General features: G+C 57.4%; 2 protein-coding genes across 3 annotated transcripts in view; one reads left to right on the top strand and one right to left on the bottom strand.

Moving 5' to 3' along the window:
* The window catches only part of ACSF2 (acyl-CoA synthetase family member 2), a 48545-nt gene continuing 36629 nt past the window's right edge, over window positions 1–11916 (bottom strand). Inside the window, 10 exon segments of the mRNA NM_001280439.1 lie at window positions 1–335; window positions 570–638; window positions 833–943; window positions 1031–1172; window positions 2258–2409; window positions 3702–3809; window positions 10509–10585; window positions 10893–10984; window positions 11250–11407; window positions 11551–11646. Of these exon segments, the coding sequence (NP_001267368.1) occupies window positions 285–335; window positions 570–638; window positions 833–943; window positions 1031–1172; window positions 2258–2409; window positions 3702–3809; window positions 10509–10585; window positions 10893–10984; window positions 11250–11407; window positions 11551–11646 (1056 nt within the window). The 3' untranslated portion in view covers window positions 1–284.
* Window positions 5684–10307, top strand: CHAD (chondroadherin). Of its 2 annotated transcripts, none has more exons than XM_001170009.7 (4): window positions 5684–6792; window positions 8932–9095; window positions 9363–9508; window positions 9753–10307. In XM_001170009.7, the coding sequence occupies exons 1-3, from the start codon at window positions 5776–5778 to the stop codon at window positions 9502–9504; spliced, it is 1323 nt and encodes a 440-aa protein (XP_001170009.5). In that variant the 5' UTR covers window positions 5684–5775; the 3' UTR covers window positions 9505–9508; window positions 9753–10307. The 2 variants fall into 2 exon arrangements, with proteins under 2 accessions (XP_001170009.5, XP_009431089.3); XM_009432814.5 differs by having other exon boundaries at window positions 9363–9519; window positions 9753–9839.

The following is an 11916-nucleotide window of genomic DNA, read 5'->3' as shown; positions in this document are numbered from 1 at the left end:
GCCAAAGAAAACAGAAGCTCTTTATGCCAAATCACAAGGACAGACAGGGGAATGTGGGGGATGGACAGGAGGAGGGCCTGGGCGGGCTGCCTGCCTTTTGGCACCTTGTGCCCAGGCGAGTTCCCGGACCCATCCAGGAGCTCTTAGTTCGTTCAGTCAATTCCTTGACATTTGATGTGCCTGGCTCAGAACTGGGTGCTGGGGACAACTAGGTGCATAAAGCCAGGTTGCATTCTGACAGGAGAGAGGCAAGCCAACCGGCCAGGACAGGCCTGCCGCTTTATTCACAGATTTAGATGTCGTTCCATCTGCTCTCGAAGTTTGAATTTCTGGATCTAGAGGAAAGAAAATGGAGTTAGGGTTACCAGCTGTCTTGGTTCACCCAAGAATAAGGGGTTTCTCAGGCTCTTAGTGCCAAAACAGGGAAAGTCCCCAGGCAAACCAGGATTAGGTGACCCAGTCACCCTACTGCCAGCCTCTCCACACCCATTGCTGAAGGAAACAGAGGTGGGGCCCCATGGGGCCCCAGAGCCCAGGCTGCCCTCCCCAGCCTCCTCCACCTTACACACCTTTCCTGAAATGGTGAGGGGGTAGTTTGTGACAAACACGATGTACCTCGGAATCTTGAAGTGAGAGATCTGCAGACCAGAGGGTGGGAGGTAAGGCGTGAGGCTGTGCAAGCTCACAGGGGTATGGGTAGGGGACCAGGGGCTGGCCTGGCCGGGAGTCAGCTTCGTCAAGGGCAGAGCAATCCCCACCCTGGGCTGGTTGGCAGAGGAGTGGGTGAGCAAAGAACAGAGCAGCATCAGCTAGATTGGGCGGAGGCTCCCACCTTCCCTTTGCAGAAAGCTTTTATCTCCTCCACCGTGGTCTCCTCCCCGTCCTTCAGCCGAATGCAGGCACAAATCTCTTCCCCCATCCGATCGTCCTTCACTCCCACCACCTTCCAGGGCCAAAGAAAAATATCAGACATCACCATGTTCATGTGTGTTTCTTGTTTCTGGGGGCTCACCTGAGCCAAGTGCCTCACCTGCACTTCCTGCACCTTCGGGTGTGTGTGAAAGAAGTCCTCCAGCTCTGCGGGGTAGATGTTCTCACCACCCCGGATGATCATATCCTTAGAGCGGCCCACGATCTTGCAGAAGCCCTGCTCATTCATTGTGGCGACATCTCTGTAAGGAAAGCCCAGGGGCAACCTGTCATCTCTGCCTTGTTCACTCACTTGCTTGCTCACTCGTGAAACATTTATTGACCAGCTACTATGTGTCTTCCACTGCTCTAGACTCTGGGAGACATAGCAGGAACAAGACACAGTCTCTGGAATTAATAGTCCAGTAAGGGGAGGGGAGGTAGACAAAAACAAAACAATACCTATAACATATTCTGTCTCTCTCAACATATCTATACATAGCTTTTCACGACTGGCTTCTTTCCAGGTCTCAGCTCAAATGTCTCCAGACATCTTCTCTGTCCACTCAATCTAAGGGAAGCTCCCCTCCCCACCACAGCCACTTTCTCTCCTATAACCCTATTTCATTTTCTTAGTGTTTTTTGTTTGTTCGTTTGCTTGTTTGTTTTTGAGATGGAGTCCTGCTCTGTCGCCCAGTCTTGAGTGCAGTGGCGCGATCTCGGTTCACTGCAACCTCCATCTCCTGGGTTACAGCGATTCTCCTGCCTCAGCCTCCGAGTAGCTGGGACTACAGGCACATGCCGCCACCACGTCCGGCTAATTTTTATATTTTTAGTAGAGGTGGGGTTTCACTGTGTTGGCCAGGCTGGTCTCAAACTTCTGACCTCAGGTGATCCACCCGCCTCGGCCTCCCAAAGTGCTGAGATTACAGGTGTGAGTCACTGCGCCTGGCCTATTTTCTTGGTGTTATTTATCGATGTTGGGCATCATCTGTCTTCCTCCAAAAAGCAGGATCCTTCTCATCTTACTTTCCTCTGGACCTCTAGCGGCGAGAATGGTGCTAGCACATAAGGAATTCTAGTAAGAATTTGCTGAGCTAACAAATGAGTGACTGAATCTGGACTCAGATTTTGCAGCTGCTGGTGTAGGGTGATGACCCAGTTGCTTTCTTCTGTGCTATGTATGATCATCCCCACCGTATACATTTTGGAAATTAAGACTCCAGCATGTGAGGGGTCATCTTGATACCCACATCCTCACGGTGCCAGGTTAATGTTCCCGGCTCAGCCTCAAGACCTCCAGCCTCCCCTCAGCGGCCAGAGCCTCCACCCCGCCCTGCCTTCTCACCCTGTCCAATACCACTTGTCCTGATCCACTGCTTCCTCTGTCTTCTGAGGCTCACCCCAGTAGCCCAGCATGACGCAGTACCCTCGGATGCACAGCTCCCCGGGCGTGTTCAGCTTTGCCAGCGTCCCTGCCTCCATGTTCATGATCCGGGCCTGGGACAGGATGGCCTCAGGTTGGGGCTTCCTATCCTCTTGCTTCAGGATAGGTGGTCCTTGGAAATGGAGAGAGCTTTGCCTGCCCCCAACCCCCCAACCCAACTGCCTGGAATGAGGCCCCCTGGCTCTGCTTATCCCCATCCAGAGAAGGGAGACAAAGGCTAGAGTCGACCCAAAGCCAGTCAGAGACCTGAGCTGGGCATGAAAGAAGAGCTGAGTCCCAGGCTGGGAGGGCTGAGGAAACAGAGTGGGCAGGCAGCTGCTGCAAAGAAAGAGGTTTGTGGACTGCAGAGCCAGCTGAAGAATTATAAACCGTGCAGAGGAGAAGGGAGTCTCCTCTTACTTCCCATTAAGCAGCAAATAAGCCAAACAGGGTGGCATGGCAACACCATGTGAATAGGAGAGGCAGAGTCTGAAAGCCTGGTAGAGAAAAGAGCCACGGCCACCGTGCCAAGGAAAGCTGAGCCTCTGTGTGCCTCAGTGTCTGTGTCCGTGAAATGGGGTGAGTGATGCCTGCCCCTGTTTCCCTTCCAGGTGGGCATCTTAGTGACAGTGGCAGTGCAGCTGTAGCACACACGGGAGGGGGCTCACATCCCTACTCAATCCCTGGGTACACGGCTGCTCTGGCGGGAGGGCAGGGCAGATTCACGCCAGGACAGCGGTCAGCCCCAGGGGAAGCAGCTGCTTGTGCACGGGGGAAGCGATCCCCCAGGGGCGGGAGCAGAAGGGTGCAGGGGAAATCAGGAGCCAGCTGGCACAGCCCCAGTGTTGGAGCAGGAAAGGAGGCATGGCTGGGCATTTGAGATTCAGGTGCACTCTGGGGCAACCTTTGAGGGGCAAAGGGACCGCCCCAAAGGGATAGGCTGCTTGGGAAATGAAGTGTTTACGCCAAGCAAGGAGAAGAACTCTGCTAAAGCGAGAGGCGAGCACCACTGGAGGAAAAGAAGCTGTGTAGGAAAACTCTCTGTGCTCTGGCTCCTCTTTGAGGCTACCCTGGCTGCCCTGAAACAGACAGTGGGCTTGGCAAAAACACACCTCAGACAGGAAGGGAGGCCGCGGAGAAGTTCAGCTGGCAGCCGCTCACAGCCACTGTTCCAGCTCTTCCCCTTCCATGCTTAGCCCACAGAGAACACTCCGGGCCAGGCCTAGCACGCCCCTGCTGCTGGGGGGCTCTAGGCATCCTGAGTGAGCCATTTGACTCTCTCACTGAAAGCAACAGATGTCCCAGCTGGGTGCACCCCAGTTGGGTGACGGGAGGTGGGACTTTGGAGTCTTGGTCAGGGGCTCACCTCCGTGTGAGGCATAATTCTGCCCACGCTTTCTGCCTTCTGCTCCACAGTGTCCTCAGGGAAGTGCGCGAATGTCACGGGACTGTTCTCTGTGGTTCCATAAGCAACCTAGAGGGTCCAGAAAGGGTGTTTGAAGAGGGCTCAGCACGTGCAGAGGGATCAGGTGAGCTATCTGAGGAAATGGGAAGGAATTCATAAAAGGGAAAGTGGAGGGCAGCCGAATGGTGGAAACAGAGACATCATTGGTAGGGGCCTGGGGTCAGGAGGCAGAGGTGCTGGGAGTGAGCAGACTAGATCTCTGCAGGGCCCCAGATCTGAAAGAAAATTGAGAGCAGGGACACCATTCTCTTCCAGCTGGAGCTCTCTCAGTGCCCCGTTTCCCTGGAGCAGCCACCTGTCTGTGCCTGTGGCTCCGGTATTACCAACACCCCACACTTCTCCCCCCATCCCCTGGCTGACTTAACCCCACCTTCCTGATTTCAGGCCACATCCCCGGCTCCTCCCTTCCAAGCTGAAGGCCCCATAAACTTGATGAGAAAGCCAGCCTGCCTTGGCCCAGCTAGGAGTGGCACAGACACAACCCCACCCCCGCATTCTGCAAACCCTGAACAAGTGCCTGGCCTTGGGGCAGGCGTCCCCCAAGCTCTGGAGAGTTTCCCGTGAATTTATTTCCATCAAAATAAAAAAACAACCTAAGCAGTGATTTTAAAAACCAGTGGTACCCCCACCCCACCTCCCCCATTTCCAGTGGTTGGAAAGCCTGAGCAACAGAAAAACCAGAAGCCAGCCTTGGAGAAGCCTAAATACCATCAAGGAATGGTCTAGGCCAAGTATGACCCTCCTATCCTAGAGGCAAGGGGCAGAGAGGTTTGGGAAAAGGGCAGGCCCTGGAAACCAGGCCCCAACACGAGGGTACTGGGTAAGGGAAGAGAGGCTAGTTACCCCGTATCCTAGGTCCCCTTTAATCAACGGACACCAGATCTCATCCGTCCTCCTCCCTGCACCAAGCTTCCCCCATATCAGCTGCTCTGGCTCTGGCACGGCTGGGGTTTGGTTCAATGTGGGTTCTGGTTTCTCCTTCCACCCCTCATCACAGACAATATCCTGTGCCAGGCAGCTTGGAGCTCACCCTGAGGCCAGAGCTGTGACCCTGCCTGCTCACCCTCCCCTTTCCACAGGAATCCGGACATCGTGGCTGGCAAGTGGGCACACAGAAATCTGGCGGGCTGGGGCGGGACTGCCCACAGAACTTAGGGTCTGGCAGCCAGAGCCGTCCAGGGCTGGTCCCTCGACCTGCCCCACCCCCTCCCGCACCCCTCCTCACAGTCCTGGGGCCACCGCCCGAATGTGGCCTCTGCCAAGTACACCTCGGCGCCACTCAGCCGCCACCCTGAGACCCCTCAGGGGCGGGTCCTGACCACTAGGTTTGGGGATGAGGGATGGAGATATTTCGGGGCGATGAAGGAGGGGGGATGGTGCGACTGTGCTTGTGGCCTGTGGTTTCCAGGTGTGTTTGCCATTCCTGTGGGCCACTCTCCCCCACTTCCCACTTCTCTGCTTAGCCTTCAGCGGTGGAAAAAGGGGATGAGGGCGCTGGCGACAGAAACGCAAGCGGGGTTGGAAGAGAGGGGTGGGGGCGCGCCCGAGGGTGGGGAAGGAGCTCGGGTCTACCCAGGGCCAGCTTCGGCGCGTCGAGTCCGAAGTGGGAGACCGACGCCGGGGCGGCTCTCACGCTCGGCAGGCGCCGCACAAGCGCCCCTTTAAAGCGCAGGCAGCTGGCCCACCGCAGGGAGACGCATCCGGCTGTCCGGCCCCGCTTCCTCCCGCCTCGCATCCAGGGCACCCGGCCGAGCGTGTGTGGACGGCGCGGCGTGGAGGCTCAAACCTGAGCAAACAAATAAGTTCAGGGAACGCCTCCCTCTCTCCGATGTAAACTCGGGGCTCCAGACATAACTATTCCCCCTTCCCAGAAAAGCCCCGGGAAAGGCGGTAGGCAGAGGAGCACCATAGGAGAGCAGGGGGCTAGAGCCGGGGCTCAGGGCTCGGGGCTCGGGGGCCACGGTCCCACCCCCTCATGCACGGTAGCCGGCTGGGGGAAGGGCCCCGCCCCCTTCCCCGTGGAGGGCGGGGGCGCATCTCTGGGCGCGAGCGAGTTAAGCCCAGTGGCCTCGATGATCCACGTAGGAGCTGGCTCGGCTGCCGGCTGCGGTCAGGGCCACCGTATAAAGAGGGCGGCAGACCCGAGAGCCTAGGACTCGCCGCTGCCCGCGCCCCGCCGCCGCTGCTGCCCCTAGCCCCGGCCCCAGGCGTCCCAGCCATGGTCCGCCCAATGCTCTTGCTCAGCCTCGGCCTCCTGGCTGGTCTGCTGCCGGCGCTGGCCGCCTGCCCCCAGAACTGCCACTGCCACGGCGACCTGCAGCACGTCATCTGCGACAAGGTGGGGCTGCAGAAGATCCCCAAGGTGTCAGAGAAGACCAAGCTGCTCAACCTACAGCGCAACAACTTCCCGGTGCTGGCTGCCAATTCGTTTCGGGCCATGCCGAACCTCGTGTCATTGCACCTGCAGCACTGCCAGATCCGCGAGGTGGCCGCCGGTGCCTTCCGCGGCCTCAAGCAGCTTATCTACTTGTACCTGTCCCATAACGACATCCGCGTGCTGCGCGCAGGTGCCTTCGACGACCTGACCGAGCTGACCTACCTCTACCTGGACCACAACAAGGTCACTGAGCTGCCCCGGGGTTTGCTCTCCCCGCTGGTCAACCTCTTCATCTTGCAGCTCAACAACAACAAGATCCGTGAGCTGCGCGCAGGCGCCTTCCAGGGAGCCAAGGACCTGCGCTGGCTCTACCTGTCGGAAAACGCGTTGAGCTCCCTGCAGCCCGGGGCCCTGGACGACGTGGAGAACCTCGCCAAATTCCACGTGGACAGGAACCAGCTATCCAGCTACCCCTCAGCTGCCCTGAGCAAGCTACGGGTGGTGGAGGAGCTGAAGCTGTCCCACAACCCCCTGAAAAGCATCCCGGACAATGCCTTCCAGTCCTTTGGCAGATACCTGGAGACCCTCTGGCTGGACAACACCAACCTGGAGAAGGTGAGCTCCTGGCTGTGGGCTCTGCCCTGGTTCCTTCTTCCCTTCCTGGAGGCCCCAGGAGCCAGGGCCACAGCTGGCACCATCCCCCGTCCCCAGGTTCCCTATCCCTCTGGCTATCTCCAAGGTGAGCAGCTCTGCCACCTCCCTTCCTCACCTTGTCACATCCCTACCCTAATCCCTGTCTGCTGCCAGTCTCGACCACTGCCCTCCTAGGATTCTTACATATAAAAGGAGTGGGACTGCCCTGGCCCCACAAAAGGCCCCCTAGGGCCATCTCCAGTGCTTCCAAACCCCCAACTGTGAGCAGCAGCCACCTCTTCCTGTTGGGCCTTCCACCCCTCCTCTGCTGTTTTTCCCGTCTCCAGTAAACCTACCACCCCATAAAGGAAGGTTTGTTTATTGAGGAGCCTTCCAGAGGAGCTGGGCAGATCAGGCCCACAAAGAGACCCTGTTCCTGGTGGGGGCTGTGCATGTGTGCTAAGGGGGAGTGGGGGACTGGGGAGTGAGGGGAAGCAAATGCCTGAGGAAGACATTCTCCATGCCCCATAGAGGCCCCGGTGGATGGCCCTGCCCAATCCACACAGACACAATTCACTGCATTCTCAAGTCCATTGCAGCTCAGTAGGCGTGGGACCAAGGGCTCCCCCAGGATGCAAGCATCGTGCCCATGGGCTCCGTGAAGGGGCAAAGGCAAGACCACTATTGTCAATCCTTGGCCCAAGACCCCAGGTGTCTCTCCACAGAGAAGACTGGCGTGACTCACTGTCTCCAGACTGCTAACTGCCCTTTGCCCTCCCCCATCACTAGACCCATCTCCTGGCTGCATCCTCACTCATTCCTTTCTCCCCTGGGGTGCCCAGTGTCTGGCCAGGTGGGGCTACCTTGGATCAGAGCAGAATCCCTTCTCTGGGACTGGAAAAATCACCCTGGTACAAGGGCTTCAGCCAGGAGGTTTGGGTGGGGACCAACAAGGTAGAGGAGAGTCTGGTTACTGGAGACCTTCATACCTCAATGTGGGCCACAGGAAAGGGTGCGGGTGTGGAGATGTGGGCAGAATCTCACTTGGGCAGCAGCCAACCTTTGTCTGGGTGGAAGGAGCCTACTCAAGCCTGCCTTTCTTCAGCCCTGCCTCTCCCCAGCTGAAGTTGGAGTCCCCTGTGGCCCACCAGTGCCAGAGTGGTCTTTCAGTGGGCAGCAGAGCAGCGAATCAGGGGCTGGTTTGGGGCAGGGGAGGCCAGACAGGAATTGTGGCGCCTGGGCAAAGGTGTGGGCACCAATAGAACATTTCCTCTGGAGCCGTCCAACCTGGCCAAAGGCTCCACCAAGGTGGCTTCACAAATAGCGTCTGGCTGGCAGTTGGGGAGCAGTGAGGACAGAGCTGAGGGAAGTCCTGGGACCCTGGGACTGTGGGGAGCCTGGGCCCACTGCCCACTCCACCAAGCACAGACCAAGTTCACCATGTACCAGTTTGGGTTGCTGGGGCCAAACTCTGGCAGCCCCACAGTCCCAGTGTTTGTGCAGGGATTGTGGTGCCAGGGGAAGAGGAGCTGGGTGTGGTCCTGTGGCTACTGTTTACCCACTGCTGTGACCCAGGGCAAAGGACTGCGCTTTTTCCATTTCCCCATTTGCATATTGAAAATAACACCACCTGGCTGGGCGTGGTGGCTCACGCCTGTAATCCCAGCACTTTGGGAGGCTGAGGCGGGTAGATCACGAGGTCAGGAGACCGAGACCATCCTGGCTAACACGGTGAAACTGCGTCTCTACTAAAAAAATATAAAAAAATTAGCCGGGCATGGTGCTGGGCACTTGTAGTCCCAGCTACTCAGGAGGCTGAGGCCGGAGAATGGCGTGAACCCGGGAGGCGGAGCTTGCAGTGAGCCGAGATCGTGCCACTGTGCTCCAGCCTGGGCAACAGAGTGAGACTCCATCTCAAAAAAAAAAAAAGAAAATAACACCATCTGTCTCAAAGGGGGTTGTGTAGATTGGATTATCTGAGATCACTTGGTCATACAGCTTTGAAAACTGGGAAACTCCTCAAAGTGCTATGGCTCAGGTTCAGGGAAGGATCCTGCCCCTCTGGCACTCGGGTGCTTACTCATTCACTCATGACCACCTTGCTCCCACCTTGCTCCCCAGTTCTCAGATGGTGCCTTCCTGGGTGTAACCACGCTGAAACACGTCCATTTGGAGAACAACCGCCTGAACCAGCTACCCTCCAACTTCCCCTTCGACAGCCTGGAGACCCTCGCCCTTACCAATAACCCCTGGAAGTGTACCTGCCAGCTCCGGGGCCTTCGGCGGTAAGAACACTCCCATGTCACTCCCAGAGCCCACCCTCATGTGATAGAGGCACATTAGCCCTGCACTAAGACATGTTGGACATGCATCCTAGATCTGCTACCTAATAAGCATGGGACCCTGGAAGCCTCAGTTTCCCCATTTGTAAAATGAAGATGACAGCTTCAGACTATCCTGTGGCCAAGTCAATCCTGGCCCCATAGTTCACTGCCCTTCCCCCCAGCACTCCCACCTTCTTCCCCAGCCCCAGCAAGTTTCTGTCTCTCCAGGTGGCTGGAAGCCAAGGCCTCCCGCCCAGATGCCACCTGTGCCTCACCTGCCAAGTTCAAGGGCCAGCACATCCGTGACACGGACGCCTTCCGCAGCTGCAAGTTCCCCACCAAGAGGTCCAAGAAAGCTGGCCGCCATTAAACAGGTGGGGGCCAGGTAAACAGGTACCCTGTGTCCCTCTTTGGCGATTCCAGCAAGTGAGCTGGTATCTTCCAGGATACCCCCTGCCCCTGGAGGGTCAGGCAGACCCTCCATTTTTACAGAGAGAGGAGGGGAGGACTGGGTCCCCTGTTGAAGGGAGGAAAAGGTCCTGCCCAGGACTTCCACCGTTTCCTTCAAGCATCATCTGTGTTGTTGGAGTACTGACATCGATCTTTGCCTCTTTGCAGGTTCTGACCCAGCCAGTCCTGGTGACTGGCCTCTGCCTTCCACCGGAGAGACTACTGACCTTCCCACCTCCACCCATACCTTCTCCCCACAGCCTCTGCTGATGCACAGAGCTGCCTACACCTAGACACGTCCTGGCAGGGGGCCTCGGGCACTCCACTACCAACCCGGCTCCACCCAGCAGTGTCCTGGGGAGAAGGAAGGCTGAGCCTCTCCCCAGCCTTCATGCCTTCCCCACCCTCCAGCTCCTCTTGGAGAAGCTGTTGCTGAGACCCCCCCCCCCAAGTCAATCAGAACCACAACGGGTTGGTCATCAGGATGGCCACCCTCCCAGGATCATCCTTCCTCTGTTCCTCTTTCCCTGCCACGTGGAAACAATCGTCAGATCCTTGCCCCACCCCTTGCTTCCAGAAAGGGTTTTAAAGCCCATGCCCCAACTCTGCCAGCCCCCACCTGCCAGGACGTTCTAGCAGGACATCGGTGCTTTGCTGCCCATCTTCCCATGCTGCAATTTCTTCCTGAGATTTCTATAAATATAAATGTATGTATGTATTATATTTACTCCCCTTCCACCTATCTCCTTCACCCACCAGGTGCTGATGAGGTCAGACTATCTTTTCTCACATCTGCTTTCTGGAAGGAGGGCTGGCTGAGAGGGTCTCCTTTGAACATCTGGCCTGGACTCATCCCCATGTCTGTCAATCTGTTGTCATCCCAGGCCTGGCCTGCCCACAGCCCGGGCCGCAGTCACCACTCACCACCAGGTCCTTCATATTTATCTTGTTGATGATGGCTCGGATCAACTCTGGAGGTGCAGGGGACCCAGCAATGACACCTGAATCAGAGAGAGGGCTGACACAGCTCCCCAATTCTCCAGGCCCAGTGGAGTCCTTTCACCTACAGCTCATTCAGGGGAGGAACATTCCCTTTTCTCCTCTGACCCCGAGCCTTTCCTACACCTGGCAGCTGGCCCTGGGCTGGTGTCCAGGGACACTGGGGATCTCCCTCCCTCCCACCCACATTTTTACAGCATCCTTCTTGCCCCCTATATAAAAGACTGGGAGCATAGCTAATTCACCCAGGCCATTCCTGTGGGGGAAGCAGCCCCCTCCCAAGCCTGGCTGCCCTTGGCCCCACCCCACCTCCACACATGGTCGAGACGTCATAACTGGAGAAGTCTGGCTGGTTCAGAATGTCCACGAACATCGTGGGGGTACCATACAGGAAGGAGCCTCTGTATAGGAGGAGGTCTCGAAATTAGGCTTGGAAGTGGAAGGGAACTCCCTGTTCTCACCCACCCCGCCATGAAACTGCAGCAAAGGGAATAGGCAGGAGAAGCTCCTGAGGCAGGAACTGGTCCTCTCCTGGGGGTCCTCCACTGTCCCCATCCTCAGTCTCCTGGCTGGAGGGAGGAGGCAGCTTGGAAAGGTGTCAGGGCCCAGGAGTGAGGAACAAGAGGGTTTTATCAGCCCACAAGTAGCCTGTCCACCAGTGCCCACCTCTCTCTGCTGATGGCCTCCAGTGCCTTCTTGCCATTGAAGATGGGAGAGGCCAGAATGAGGGTGGCACCGTACATCAGACACATCATTGTGCCTGCCACGGAACCCAGGCAATGGTACAGGGGGTTGGGCAGGATCATCCGCAACTGCTCTGGTGTCTGGTGATGGAGACAGGAGGCTGGGTCTGTCTTGCAGCCAGAAGCCAGTTCCTCTCTAGCTGGCAAGGGGAGCCCAGCCAGCCCCCCACCCCTGCCTGAGCCACCCCTCCTGCAGCCTTGCCTTGGGCCTAGTGCCGCCTCACCTTCTCATGCAGTTTCAGGCGCTCTCCTAAAATGTTGGAGTTGTTGACAATGTTGTAGTGGGAGAGGGTGGCCCCCTTGGGGCTGCCTGTTGTCCCCTGACAAGGCAAACAGGGCATGGCTTGGCCTCCTTCTCATCTCCTTCCCACCCTGGGCCACTGCCTTGAAGAGCACGGGACCGGGAATCAGGAGACAGGGATTGTTGCCCCAGATCCATCTGTTCAGTATATTTGCAAAAGGTCTACCACGATGCCAGGTGTCAGGGTCCAGCAATGCAGAAGATAAGGTCTCCGTTCTCATGCCACTTACATGGCCCAGAGAACTCTGCCACCCACAAGCTGGCTTGGGCAAATTCTCTCTTCTGGGTC

This window comes from Pan troglodytes, chromosome 19 (assembly GCF_028858775.2).
Source record: "Pan troglodytes isolate AG18354 chromosome 19, NHGRI_mPanTro3-v2.0_pri, whole genome shotgun sequence".
In the NCBI taxonomy this organism is placed as follows: Eukaryota; Metazoa; Chordata; class Mammalia; order Primates; family Hominidae; genus Pan; species Pan troglodytes.
This window is presented reverse-complemented; position numbering and strand designations above follow the sequence as displayed.

What these genes read in the sequence shown, in the direction of transcription:
- CHAD (XM_001170009.7), top strand. Translation starts at nt 5,776, where the DNA reads ATGCACGGTAGCCGGCTGGGGGAAGGGCCCCGCCCCCTTCCCCGTGGA. An exon ending in ACAACACCAACCTGGAGAAG is followed by an intron (nt 6,793 to 8,931) that starts GTGAGCTCCTGG and finishes CTTGCTCCCCAG; the next exon opens with TTCTCAGATGGTGCCTTCCT. An exon ending in CAGCTCCGGGGCCTTCGGCG is followed by an intron (nt 9,096 to 9,362) that starts GTAAGAACACTC and finishes CTGTCTCTCCAG; the next exon opens with GTGGCTGGAAGCCAAGGCCT.